This window comes from Leucopleurus acutus (assembly GCF_964270905.1).
Source record: "Leucopleurus acutus genome assembly, chromosome: 13".
In the NCBI taxonomy this organism is placed as follows: domain Eukaryota; kingdom Metazoa; phylum Chordata; class Mammalia; order Artiodactyla; family Delphinidae; genus Leucopleurus; species Leucopleurus acutus.
The window spans coordinates 65,973,966-65,988,411 of NC_139155.1; the positions used below are offsets into that span (position 1 = coordinate 65,973,966).

The window sequence follows — 14,446 nt, forward strand, 5'->3', positions numbered from 1 at the left end:
TTCTCTGCTGGTCTCTAGGATGCGACCTGCTCCTGCCTGGAAAATCTCAAGCCCCCAGGTTTTCAGTGCGCGCCTGAGGTAAGGTGACAGACGTCTTTCTAATGAGAACCAGGGTGGTATCTATCTATCCATCTATCTATCTTTTTATGGCTGTGTTGGGTCTTCGTTGCTGCACGTGGGCTTTCTCTTGTTGCGGCGAGCGGGGGCTACTCTTCGTTGTGGTGCGCGGGCTTCTCATTGCGGTGGCCTCTCGTTGTGGAGCACGGGCTCTAGGGTGCACGGGCTTCAGTAGTTGCAGCGCACGGGCTCAGTAGCTGTGGCTCTCGGGCCCTAGAGCACAGACTCAGTAGCTGTGGCGCACGGGCATAGTTGCTCCGTGGCATGTGGGATCTTCCTGGATCAGGGCTCGAACCCGTGTCTCCTTCATTGGCAGGCGGATTCTTAACCATTGCACCACCAGAGAAGCGCCCAGAGTGGTATCTTTTTTACCCTTAGCGTTTTTCTTGTTCTCTCCCGGGCTAACACGTTGCTGCCCAGAGAGCGTTCTCCTGCGCGGGTGGGAGCCGACCCAGAATGTGTGTGACGACTTCCGGGCACTCATTGGTTCAGCTCATTCTGGAGCCCTCTAAGTTGCGGCCTCAAAAAGGGGCAGGGGGCTGGGGGCCGGCTTTCACCTGCTGTTTTGAAAGGGAAAAAAGTAAGAGCACCATGGATTTTTAAGTTGTGTAAAGCTGACTTCTACCACGCAGTGAGGCTAATGTGGGCTGATGCACGTGGCCTAAGGTTTCAGCTAATGTATTAAAATAATAAAGTGATGGGAGCCCCCTGGTGGCCTCCGGGTTAGGATTCTGGACTTTCACTGCAGTAGCCCGGGTTCAGTCCCTGTTGGAGGAACTGGGATCCCACAAGCCACGTGGCACGGCCAAATAAATAAATAAATAAAGTGGTTCATTCGGAGTAAATGTGTTGTGATTTAACATGATTCCATGGGATTAGTTTGTTCATTTCTGTACCCTTTTCCTTAAGGGTTTTATTTCATGAAGTAATTGTGACTGGATGGGCGGGGTATCTGTGTTCACTTCATGTCAGTAAACAAGTTTTTATGCCCAGCAACTTGTGCATACAGCTCTGTTGTATAGTTACTTATCTGTCGCTGGTACAACTTTGAGTCCTTGGCTTGACTATACAAGTTTGATTTGACTATACAAGCTTCATGGCATGTCAATTTTGTCATGTTTTGTTTTGTTTTGTTTTGGCTGCGCCGCGTGGCTTATGGGATTTTAGTTCCCCAACCAGGGATTGAACCTGGGGTGCCAGCAGTCAGAGTGCTAAGTCCTAACCACTGGACTGCCAGGGAATTCCCGTTTTGTTTTTTTGTTTGCTTGTTTTTTAAATTTTGCTGTACCTATAGGAGAGCTATTCTGTGTATGACAGTTCAGAGTTGCAAGTACGACATGTGAGTGATATGGTAACTTGAAATATCTGTGTTGTACACATTATCTCACAACTTAATAGCTTGAAAAAACATATTATCTCATGGTCTAGAATCCAAGAGTGGCTTAGCTGGGTGGTTTTGCCTCAGGGTCTCTCCATGACTTTTGTTGAATCTAACTTCACTCACTTGGCTGTTAGCAAGGGGCCTCAGTTCCTCCCTCTCTGAGTCTCTCCATGGGGCTGCTCATGTCATGGCTGCTGGCTTCCCCCAGAGCGAGTGATTCAGGAGAGAATTTGCACCCAAGATGAAGTGCAGAGTCTTTTTCAGAAGTTACACACCTTCACTTCTGTCTTTGCTTAGTCTCACAGTCAACCCTGTGATAGTGTGAGGGAGAGCTACACAGGATTGGGAATACCAGGAGGCGGGATTCATTTGGGGCCATCTTGGAGGCTGGCTACCATACTCATTAATCCACCATGCCAGCCTTTCTTCATATGGTCTCAGGTCTGTTACTATGAGTGAATTATTTGGCTTGTGTACACTTCTTGTATACTAGATCCAATCAATTCCTGTTTGTTCAAGGATATTCTAGCAAGTCTCTTCTTCGGATTAAGTTTTCTGTTTATCTGGACGGTTCCCATCAGCAGACAGGCTGATTATAATGTCATCTCTCATTAAAAAATCCATCTTTTGATGGCACATCCCCCTTCTGCTTGTTTTATTTCATACTTGCTAGTTATAGGAAAACTTCTACAGAGTTGGCCATACTTGTTATCTCCAAGTCTCTTGTTTTCTTTTAAATCCACTCTTGTCAAGGTCACTAATGAATTCCACAATGTTTAACTCAATGGTCAATTTTTAGTTTTTATTTTATTTGATTTATTGGCAGCATTTATCAAAGTAGTTCATTTCCTCCTCCCTGAAAAAAATTTTCATTTAGATTACAGGATGCTTCTCTTTCTTGATTCTCCTCTACATACAATTCTCTCACATACAATATGTGACCTTTGGTGTCTGGCTTTATTCAATTAGCATGTTTTCAGGTTCATCCATGTCATAGATACACAGCAGTGTTTTGTTTTTATGGCTGAATAGTATTCCATTGTAAGCATACACCACAGTTTTGTTTATCCATTCATCAGTTAGTGGACATTTGGATTGTGTGCTCTTTGTGGCTATTGTGAGGAATGCTGCTGTTAACATTGTTTTTGCGTGGACTTAATGTTTTCAGTTTTTATGGGTATATATCTAAGAGTGAAGTTGCTGGATCATATGGTAACTCTATATTTAATTTTTGAGGTATTGCCAAACTGTTTTCCAAAGTGGTTGTAGCACTTTGTAGCAATTGTACCAGCAATATATGAGGATTCCAATTTCTCCACATCCTCTGCAGCACTTGTTATTGTTTCTCTTTTTGATTATAGCCAATCTAGTGAGTGTGAAGGAGTATCTCATTGTGATTGATTTACATTTTCCTAATCATGTTAAGCAGTATTTCCTGTGCTTATTGGACATTTGTATAGCATCTTCTTTGGTGAAATGTCTCTTCGAATCCTTTGCCTGTTTAAAAAAGGTTTTTTTATTGTTGTAAAAAACATATAACATAAATTTTACCATCTTAACCATTTTTTAAAAATTCATTTATTTTATTTTTGGCTGTGTTGGGTCTTTGTTGCTGGGCACATGCTTTCTCTAGTTGCAGCTAATGGGGCTACTCTTTGTTGTGGTGTGTGGGCTTCTCACTGCAGTGGCTTCTCTTGTTGCGGAGCACGGGCTCTAGGCACGTGGGCTTCAGTACTTGTGGCTCACGGGCTTTAGAGCGCAGGCTCAGTAGCTGTGGCACACGGGCTTAGTTGCTCTGTGGCATGTGGGATCTTCCTGGATCAGGGCTCGAACCGTGTTTTCTGCATTGGCAGGCAGATTCTTAGCCACTGCACCACCAGGGAAGCCCCATCTTAACCATTTTTAAGTGTTAAGTATATTCACATTGTTTTTTTCTTTTTTGTTTTTTTGTTTTTGCCACGCTGCACGGCTTGCAGGATAGTTCCCGACCAGGGATCGAACCCAGGCTCCCTGCAGTAAAAGCGCCTAACAACTGGACCGTCAGGGAATTCCCCATTTACATTGTTTTGAAATGATCTCTAGACTTTTAGATCTCTAGACTTTTTCATCTTGCAAAATTGAAACTACCCATCCCATTAAACAACAAACTTTTCCCTCTCCTGCTAGACCATAGTATCCACCATTCTCCTTTATGTTTCTTTTCTATTGCTTTGACTACTTTGGATACTTCACATAAGTGGAAGCATGCAGTATTTGTATGTAAGCAAGCTCTGTGATGTCTCTTCTTGGCACTAATCCAGTCATGAGGGCCCTCATGACCTTATCTTTATGACTGGCTATTTCATTTAGCATGATGTATGATGTCTTCAAGGATCATGCATATTGTAGCATGTGGCAGAGTTTCTTTTTTATGGCTAAATAATGTTCCGTTGTATGTGTATATCACATTTTAAAAATTCATTCATCAGTTGATGGACATTTAGGTTGCTTCCACCTCTTAGTTATTGTGAATAGTGCTGCTGTGAGCATGGATGTGCACATATCTCTTAGAGACCCCACTTTCATTTCTTTTGGATCTATATCCAAAAGTGGAATTGCTGGATCATATGGTAGTTCTATTTTTAACTTTCTGAGGAGCGTTTATACTGTTTTCCACAGCATTTGCACTATTTACAATCCATCCATAGCACACAAGGATACAGTTTGTGTACATGCTTGCCAACAGTTTCCCTCCCCTCCCCTCCCCTTCCTTTCTCCTGCCTTCCTTCCCTCCTTCCCTCCCTTTCTTCCTCCCTTTCTTCCTTCCTTCCTTCCTTCCTTATAGTAGCCATCCTGATGGGTGTTAGGTGATCTTTCGCTGTGGTTTACATTCACATTTCTCTGATGATTAGTATGTTGAGCATCTTTTCATATACTTGCTAGCCATTTTATATCATCTTTGGAGAATTAGCTATTCAGGTCCTCTGCTGATTTTTTAATTGAGTTGTTTTTTTATTCTTCTGTTATAAAAGATCTTTATATATTCTTTTATCACATATGTTAGTATCTATATGTGTCCCTTGTAACATATCAATGTATATGTATCGTATATATATGTGTTCCTAGTCACATATATGATTTACAGATAATTTTCTCCCATTCTGTGAGTTATCTTTTTACTTTCATGACGGTGTCCTTTGAAGTCCAAAAGTTGTCAATTTGATGAAGTCCTGTTATTTTTTCCTTTGTCATTTATTCTTTTGGTGTCTTCTCTAAGAAACCATTTACTCCAATTTTCTTTAAAGAGTTTTTTTTAGTTTTAGCTGTACTTTTAGTTTCACAAACCATTTTGAGTTATTTTTTATATGTATGGTGTGAGCAGGGGCCCAACTTCATTCATTCTTTGACATATGGATGTCCAGTTGTTCCATCAACATTTGTTGAAAAGATTTATCTGTTCCCCACTGATTATTTTGGTAATCTTGCTGAAAATCAGTTCACCATTAATGCATGGGTTTTTTTCTGGACTCTTGAATTCTATTCCATTGATCTGTTTCTATCCTTATGCCAGTGCCACATTTCTTGATTACTATAGCTTTGTAGTAAGTTTTGAAATCAGAAAGTCTGAATCTTTCAGTTTTTTCTTTTTCAAGATTGTTTTGGTTATTCTGAGTTCCTTGAATTTTCATATGAGTTTCAATTCTGTGAGAAGGCTAGCCAAGATTTTGATAGATCAGTTGTGGGAGTCTTGCCGTTTTAACAATATTAAATCTTCTGATCCATGAATGTGGGATGTCTTTACATTTATTTAGGTCTTTAATTGCTTCAACAATGTATTTAGTATAATTCAGTGTTTTCAGAATAAAAAAGTGCTGCATTTCTATCAAATTTATTCCTAAGTATTCTTTTTTCAAAAATTTATTTTATTGAAGTATAGTTGATCTACAGTGTTGTGTTAATTTCCTCTGTACAGCAGAGTGATTCAGTTGTACATATACATTCTTTTTCATATTCTTTTCCATTATGGTTTATCACAAGATATTGAATATAGTTCCCTGTGCTATACAGTAGGATCTTGTTGTTTATCTGTTCTATATGTAATAGTTTGCATCTGCTAATCCCAAACTCCCAATCCATCCCTCCCCACAATCCTTGGCAACCACAAGTCTGTTTTCTGTGTCTGTGAGTCTGTTTCTGTTTCATAGATAAGTTCAATTGTGTCTTATTTTAGATTCCACATATAAGTGATATCATAATGATATTTGTCTTTCTCTTTCTGATAAGTATTCTTTGTAACTGTGTAAATGGAAGTGTTTATTTACGTTCATTTTCAGAACATTTATTGCTACTATATAGAAACATAATTGATTTTTTTATATTGATCTTGTATTCTGCAACCTTTTAATTCTAATACTTTTTATGTGGATTCCTCAGGATTTTGTATATACAAAATCATGTCATCTCCAATATAGTTTTACTTTTTCCTTTTCCATTCTGAATGCTGCTACTTCTTTTTTTTTTTTTTTTTTAACTCCTTTTTCTTGCCTGATTGTCCTGGTTATAGAACTTCAGGTATAATATTGATTCAAAGTGCAGTAGTAGACACCCTTGTCTTGTTCCCAATCTTAGAGGGAAAGCTTTCAGTCTTTCACGACTAAGTATGATGCTAGCTGTGGGTGTTTTACAGGTACCCTTTGCTTGAGAAAGTTCTCTTCTGTTCCTAATTGTTGAGAGTTTTTTGTTTGTTTGTTTTTCATCATGAAAAAGTGCTAGATTTAGTCAAATGCTTTTTCTGCAGGCAGGTGTCTTTTTTTTTTTTTTTTTTTTTGCAGTACACGGGCCTCTCACTGTTGTGGCCTCTCCCGTTGCGGAGCACAGGCTCCGGACGTGCAGTCTCAGCGGCCATGGCTCACGGGCCCAGCCGCTCCACGGCACGTGGGATCTTCCTGGACTGGGGCACGAACCCATGTCCCCTGCATCAACAGGCGGACTCTCAACCACTGCGCCAACAGGGAAGCCCCATTTTTTTTTAAGGTGTCTTTTTTGTGGTCCTCCACAGCCCCTCTCTTTAAATCCACTCACCTGATACTTCCAAACCCTCTCCAAATTCTTAGTCTTAGTGAAAGGAATTGCCTCAGAACTAACAGGCCACTTTTAGGTTGAACTCCTACCCTGCTCATATCTCCTTTGTGGATTCTTCTAAGATGCTGCTCTTGGGAGGAAAGGAAGGAAAAGGGAAAGTGGCTGAATTTCTCTCCTGCCTGCCTGGGTGAAATGTAGTACTCTAACCATACTGTTCTAAGAAAAGGCTTCCCCAAACTGTTGGTCCCCATGATGAGATCTGGCCAGTCATCCTCCTGAATCCCAGGATTGCAGGGCTCTCACATTTGGTATAACAGTGCACCTCAGTGGCTCCCAGACTTGAAGAAAATTGGTTATATCCCAAGTTTGAACATTTCCTACCTTTTCCATCACCCTACCTTCTTTTGTTGAATTATTTTTATCCCCTTCGAGATAATTATTTTCTTTTAATGAATATTTGAGTGCTTATTGTATGCCAGGACTGCTTTTGGCCCTTGGGAGAAATCAGTGAACAAAACAGACAAAAACAAACTAAAAAACAAAACAGAATTTCTCCCGTGGAAGGAACTAACAGTTCAGTGGAAGAAGAAAGATAGAATTATAAATATGTACATTCTCTTGTGAAATAAAAGGTGATGTTATGAAATTAGGAAAAATATAATAGAGTAGGGTCATAGGATTGAATGTTGGGTAGGTAGGAGTGTTGTGATTTTAGATAAGGTGGTCAGAGTAAGTCTCTTGGAATAGGTAGGTTTGGACATGGACTTGAAGGAGGTAGAAGTGTTAGCCATGGGGATATCTGGAAGACAAGAATTTCAGGTGGAGACTTCGAAGGGAGCAGCAAGGAAGCCACTGTAGCTGGATTGGAGTGAATGAATGTTAGAGTAGAGAGAGGAGAGGTCAGAGAGGTAGCAAGAGTGGAAATGGTGGGACTTCCCTGGTGGCACAATGGTTAAGTAATCCACCTGCCAATGCAGGGGACACGGGTTCGAACTCTGGTTCGGGAAGATCCCACATGCCACGGAGCAACTAAGCCTGTGCGCCACAACTACTGAGCCTGTGCTCTAGAGCCCGTGAGCCACAACTCCTGAGCCCGCATGCCACAACTACTGAAGCCCGCGCTCCTAGAGCCCATGCTCCACAACAAGAGAAGCTACCGCAATGAAGAGCATGTGCACCGCAACGAAGAGTAGCCCCCGCTCACGGCAACTAGAGAAAGCCTGTGTGCAGCAATGAAGACCCAACACAGCCATAAATAAATAAAATTTTTGAAAGAGAGAAGCCCTCAGGCGAAGGAAGGGGTTTATGTCAGGGCGACCTCAAAAATAAAGTAAAAAAAGAAGAGTGGAAGTGGTGGTGAGGGTCTGTAAATCCTTACTTTTTCTCTCAGTCCATTCTATAGAAATAGTCTTGTTTTTTTGACCATGAACAACCTTGGCTTAATAGTTGTTCTCCTCCTCGACTCCCAGGCTAGATTAGACTCTATTTTTGCATTCCTTTATCATCCTGAGCTTATTTGTGAAAAAATATTTGTTAAAAAATATTTATGAAAAAACTACTTTTGTTTTGCTCAGTTGCCCTAGGATAGAATCCAAATGTTTATGGCAGTTTTAAGGATCCTGTGAAACCCCCATTTCCCCCGAGGGTCTGTGTTTAATGGATGTTAAATTCTAAGGCAGCAACTGTGTGGGGTTAATGGAGTAGCGGGAAGAAGGAGTGGTGGAGAAGGGACTTGAGTGCTGTGGTGGAGAGAGAGTGACAGGGTTGGGACAAGAATCTGGAGGAGCAGTAATGGGTGAAAAGAGTCACGGGCAAGGGAAAATGGTGAGGGTAGGTACCAGAGGAGTCCTAGTGGTGTAATCTCAGGAAGTTACTTAAGAGGGACTGATGCCTGAAAAAATCTGTTGTGTGGCTATAACAAAACCCATTTAAAGGGCCGTTGTTGAAATGCACAGGAATAACCTGGGAGGTGGGTCATCACCCACTGTTCTCTCAGCTATTTTTGGAGTGAAACCTCTCATTGGCTCCTTGGACAGCCCTTGGCAACTTTGTTGGTGGGGGAAATGAAGTGATTTTTGAGGACTCATCCCTTAGCTCTAGCAGGTCTTGGCATGTCCAACCTCCCTACCCCGAATTCTCAAGTTTCTGGTAATTGTAGAAAATAAGGACACTAGAGGAGAAGTGATAAGAAAATTCCCATGGTCTGTTGTTACTCTTGTTCTAAATGAACGCATTCATTAACTTGTTTGTTTTATGTATCATTCTTTCTCCACTCTTAATTAACTTTTCATCTCAGATGATTGGTTGGATGAAAAGTTAATCAGTATGGTCAACAGCTAAAAATTCTACGAAGATCAGTTAGGTGAAAGTTCAACAATGTTATTGGAACCCGGTTTATTTTTATTTTTTAAAAACAACAAATTTATTCCCACAGTTTTGAAGGCTGGAAAGTCCAAGATCAAGGTGCTGGCTGATTTGGTTCCCCACTGAGGGCTCTCTTTCACCTTCTTCCTGTGTCTTCACATTTGGGGGGGTGTTGGGGGAAATAGAGAGGAAGCAAGCTCTGTGATGTCTCTTCTAGGCACTAGGCCAGTCATGAGGGCCCTCATGACCTTATCTAAACCTAATTATCCCCCAAAGACCCCATCTTCAAATACCATCACATTGGGGGTTAGGGCTTCAACATGTGAATTTCTGATTCAGACAAGGTTCTCAGAGTAAATTGATAGAAAACATGGAATTAATGGAGCACACTCTGCTCTACAAATAAAGGTTCATATTGATGAGAGTTACTATTTATTAATTCATTTAACAAATTCTGTATTTGTTGAGCTCCCATGCTATGGTAGGCAATGTTCTTTGTGCTGGTGATCCAGCAGTCAACAAAAGACAATTCCTGCCCTTTGGAGTTTACATTTTACTGGATAGACAATAGAAAATAATCAAGATAAATAATGTTTATAATATATTAGGTGGTGATAAATGCTTATAGGTGGAAGAGAAGGGAAGAGAAATTGGGAATGTGAATTAGAGGTTGGTTGGAGTATTTGAGAACCTCTCTGAGAAGGCTTGGAACAGAGCCCTGAAGGTGGTGAGGGGCCAGCCATGTAGGTATCTGAATGAAGAGCATTCATATTAGAGGGACAACAAATATAAAGACTCTAAGTAAGGTAAAGTGTTTAGTTTGTTCAAGAAATAGCAAGGAGGTTAGTGTGGTTAAAGTGAAGTGGATGGGGGAGAGGAGTATGAGATAATTGCAGGGGACAGTATGTAGGGTTGGAAGTGTGGTCTTATAGGCATTGGAAGGACTTGGCCTTTTACTGAGTGAACCAGAAAGGCATTGGAAGGTTTTGAGCTGAGCAGTGATGCAGTCTAATTTGTTTGAACAGCATTACTTTGCCTGCTATGTGAAGAGACAGGTGGAGTGAGGCACAAAGCACTGTTGGATTTAAGTTTAGTAGGGAAGTCAGGATTAGAGGAAGAAATTTAGGAGACATCAGTGTTGAGTTGGGGTGAGATTATCAAGAGAGTTCATTCCCAATTTGCTAGGCCCGTGCTAAGCACTTGACATTGAATTATGCTATTTGTTGACCATATGTAGATACTCTTATTCTATTCTTTGAAGTTGACACTTCTTTTCTATATTAACATATATGAAATCAGTATGTGTGAATCAATTTATATATGTGCATTTAATATAAATTTTCTTCCAATTCTAGTACAAAACAAGATGCCATTGAATATTTGATGCTTTTTCTTTTTTTAAAATTTATTTATTTTTTGGCTACGTTGGGTCTTTGTTGTTGCGCGGCTTTCTCTAGTTGCGTCAAGGGGGGCTACTCTTTGTTGCGGTGTGCAGGCTTCTCAATGAGGTAACTTCTCTTGTTGCAGAGCATAGGCTCTAGGCACACGGGCTTCAGTAGTTGTGACACGTGGGTTCAGTAGTTGTGGCTCACGGGCTCTAGAGCACAGGCTCAGTAGTTGTGGCACACAGGCTTAGTTGCTCCGCGGCATGTGGGATCTTCCCGGACCAGGGCTTAAACCCGTGTCCCCTGCGTTGGCAGGCGGATTCTTAACCACTGCGCCACCAGGGAAGTCCCGATGCTTTTTAAAAAGAGCTGTTACTTTAAGTCTAAGAAATAAGGATTTTTGCCTTTAAGATACAGAAACACATTTAAAAGTTATAAATTTTCCAAAAAAGATGTAGCTGGGCTTCCCTGGTGGCGCAGTGGTTGAGTGTCTGCCTGCCGATGCAGGGGACACGGGTTCGTGCCCCGGTCCGGGAAGATCCCACATGCCGCGGAGCGGCTGGGCCCGTGAGCCATGGCCGCTGAGCCTGCGCGTCCGGAGCCTGTGCTCCGCAACGGGAGAGGCCACAACAGTGAGAGGCCCGCATACCACAAAAAAAAAAAAATGTAGCTGGTTAGAATTCCGGCTTAATCTTCTTTGACTCCGGACCCCATGTTTCTAAACACTGCACAATGGTGCTTTTGTAAAAATACTCATACTTTACATGTGATTTCACCTAGTGATTAGTTGTTGGAGTTTTGGGTTTTCTTTTTTTAATAGGAGAGATCAAAATCAGCATAGGGCAAAGCTATGATTCTAGAGTCGTACAGACTTGTAATCATAGGTTTTTAAGCTGTCATTTATCCTCTTTAACTCTCAGTGTCCTTATCTGTAAAATAAGGATGTTTATAAATACCCTAGAGTTTTGGAGAGAAATAAGTAACGTATTTTTCTGTACTTAACTGATGTGTGGTATGTTTATACTTAGGTGGCAGTTTACATAAAGGAAGCACTGGGACCTGTGGCCACACCCTTCAAGAATAAAAAAATTTAGAAAATGGAACCACCATGTATGTTATGTGAAGAACAAGAGTCAGAACCGCAGAAAAGCATACAAGAAACCAAACAAGTAGACGATGAAGATGCTGAACTGATCTTCGTTGGGGTGGAACATGTAAATGAAGATGCTGAGCTGATCTTTGTTGGGATGACCTCAAATTCAAAACCAGTCGTTTCAAACATATTGAATAGAGTTACCCCAGGTTCGTGTTCAAGGAGAAGACAGTCTGGTCACGTCAGAAAAGATAATGCTCACAAATTGCGGCCTGTAAGTCATGTGATGCCTGCATCAGAAGCAATGACTGTCTTACCAGTTTCTGACTCTGAGTCAAGATCAACAGATAGTCCTATTATTATTGAGCCTTTGTCTAAACCTGATTATAAAAATAATTTACTACAAGTCGTGCCTATTAGCTCTTCAGAGTCATGTTCTCCTCCTTTGATTACCTTCACAAGTTCATTGCAGCATCCAGTAGGAGCAGCACTTTCTATAGGAGGTATGGATAAAAGTCCTCGTGTAACAAAACGACTTTCCACTTCTGAAACAAATAGCACAAATCCCCAAAGGCCTAAACTCAGTAATGGAATCATAGGGGGACACTCTTTAGCTCTGGCCCCTTCAGGTATCTTTCATACAATGACAGCTCAGCAAAGCACACCCTCAGACAGTGTTCATACCTCATTAAGCCATGTTCAGAATGGAGAACCTTGTCCAACAGCTTTTCCAAAGGACAGTGTTCATTGCAAGCCTATAAGTCCTTTTGGGGAAAATGGACTGGCAAAAACAGACTTTTCGAGTCCAACAAGTCAAAACAAGACTGTTGATCCCATGAAAGGAAATCTGATCGTGTTACTTCATGACTTTTACTATGGACAGCATACAGGAGATGGGCAGCCAGAACAGAAGACTCACACAGCCTTTAAATGCCTCAGCTGCTTGAAAGTTCTAAAAAATGTCAAGTTTATGAATCACATGAAGCACCATTTGGAACTTGAAAAGCAGAGGGGTGACAGCTGGAAAAACCATACTACCTGCCAGCACTGCCACCGCCAGTTTCCCACTCCCTTCCAGCTGCAGTGTCACATTGAAAGTGTCCATACTTTCCAGGAGCCCTCTGCAGTCTGTAAAATCTGTGAGTTGTCTTTTGAAACAGATCAGGTTCTCTTACAGCACATGAAGGACAATCATAAGCCTGGCGAAATGCCCTATGTGTGCCAGGTCTGCAATTACAGATCGTCAGCCTTTGCTGATGTAGAAACACATTTCAGAACATACCACAAAAACACTAAGAATTTGCTTTGCCCATTTTGTCTCAAAATTTTCAAAACTGCAACACCATACATGTGTCATTATAGAGGACACTGGGAAAAGAATGTTCACCAGTGTTCCAAATGCCGGCTACAGTTTTTAACTTTCAAGGAGAAAATGGAGCACAAGACCCAGTGTCATCAAATGTTTAAGAAGCCTAAGCAACTAGAAGGATTGCCTCCTGAAACAAAAGTTGTTATCCAGGTGTCACTGGGACCTCTTAAACCAGGATCAGTGGAATTAGCATCCATTACTGTGAACACATCTGATTCTGAACCTTCACCCCCCAGGTCTAAAAGTAGAATTTCAAAAAGACCCCATTAATTCTACTTTCAGTAAATCTGAAGCAAATACTTCAAAGTTAAAAACCCCACTAAAAACAAAAAATCCAAATCATAACATTATTCAATAACATCAAATATAGTGAAACCAATGGATCATTTATGAGGTTTTTCTAAAAACTCATGAAGTACAATATTGTTTGATCTGAATTTTGAGATATTATTAAAAAATATATTACCTGATTTTCATATAACTATCTGGCTTACATAAAAGGGGTGTGTGTGTGTGTGTGTGAATGGGGGGAAGAGAGAGAAAGAGAAAAGTGAAAACCTCTATTATTTTGGTATTTCGTGTTATTTGTAAGTTTGAAAGCTCTGCTATACATATAATCTGTAGAGTTTTTTAACAACTTAATTTTATTTTCAACTTTTTCCATGCCTTGAATATTTCAATATTAAATATAGCCAGACTGAAATGGCTTTGTTATGGCATGGTCCCGTTTGCTGCTGAACTCTCAGAAGTGCCTCTGTTGTGCTGATCTAAAATAACCTGGCTCTGAAAGCCTTGGTGTGGAGAAGTTGACGGAGACCCTGTGGTGTGAATGGGGACCAGAAACAGGGAATTCAGTCAGTGGAGAGCAGTGGCTTGTCCCAGTTGAGGAAGGGGCACACATTCACTCCAGGCTTGGAGCCAAGGCAGAAGGAACACTGTCTCGGACTGTCCTTACCTAGCCCAAGGACATGCAAGGAAGCCAAACCATTAAAATAAAATGCCTGTGTTTAGTGAGGGGCCCCTGCAGGCATCAAGCAGGTACTGTGTATCATTGGCTTCAGATGGGGAAGTAGAGATAATTAATAGAATGGGACCTGGTGCCAGGGGACCTCCTTTTGACTGATCAAAAGGGGAATTTGTTCTCTCACCTCTCCCATCTGGCTGGCCTTTAGTCAGAATGAACTAGCCATATCTCTCTCAGTCACAGCAGTAAAGCAAGTTAACGTTCCCAAGGAAAAAAATCCCTGACATCCATAGTTTGGTCTGTACTGGACCCATAGTTTTAACTGAAAAGGGCCAAACACATGGAATCTGTCCAGTTTATGAATTGAGCTAAGTTTAGTTCTCTTACCCGTAAGCTGGAATGGGGTTGTCCAAGAAAAGTAGGAATAGTGGATAAAAATAGTTAAGAGTGATTAAACCCATTATAGGACTTTTCCTAACATTTCCAATTACATATGTCTTACCCTAATTGAACATGTGAAGTTTGCAATTTTGTATCTTGCCTTGGACATGAATGTATTACAGTTAACAGTTAATTCTGTGTGTATAATTTCCCATTTTTTAAACTAATACTGAGTTTGGGTCTTACTTGACACACTCCAATGTGCCAGAAATATCTCATTTATTTCAGTAATTATCAGGTCATAGGGTTATTATCCTTCATTTGATCTATC

The 14,446-nt window shown here is 41.0% G+C and overlaps 1 protein-coding gene across 1 annotated transcript; it reads left to right on the top strand.

Moving 5' to 3' along the window:
* Positions 1 to 17: 17 nt before the first annotated feature.
* Positions 18 to 13,235, top strand: LOC309970891 (zinc finger protein 280B-like). Its single transcript, XM_082853589.1, has 2 exons — positions 18 to 78; positions 11,337 to 13,235. Exon 2 carries the CDS (start codon positions 11,406 to 11,408, stop codon positions 13,038 to 13,040), a length of 1,635 nt encoding a protein of 544 aa, XP_082709715.1. The 5' UTR covers positions 18 to 78; positions 11,337 to 11,405; the 3' UTR covers positions 13,041 to 13,235.
* The last annotated feature ends 1,211 nt before the right edge of the window (positions 13,236 to 14,446 follow it).

Bases quoted from the DNA above. Each gene is read 5' to 3' on its own strand.
- LOC309970891 (XM_082853589.1), top strand. From the start codon at position 11,406: ATGGAACCACCATGTATGTTATGTGAAGAACAAGAGTCAGAACCGCAG.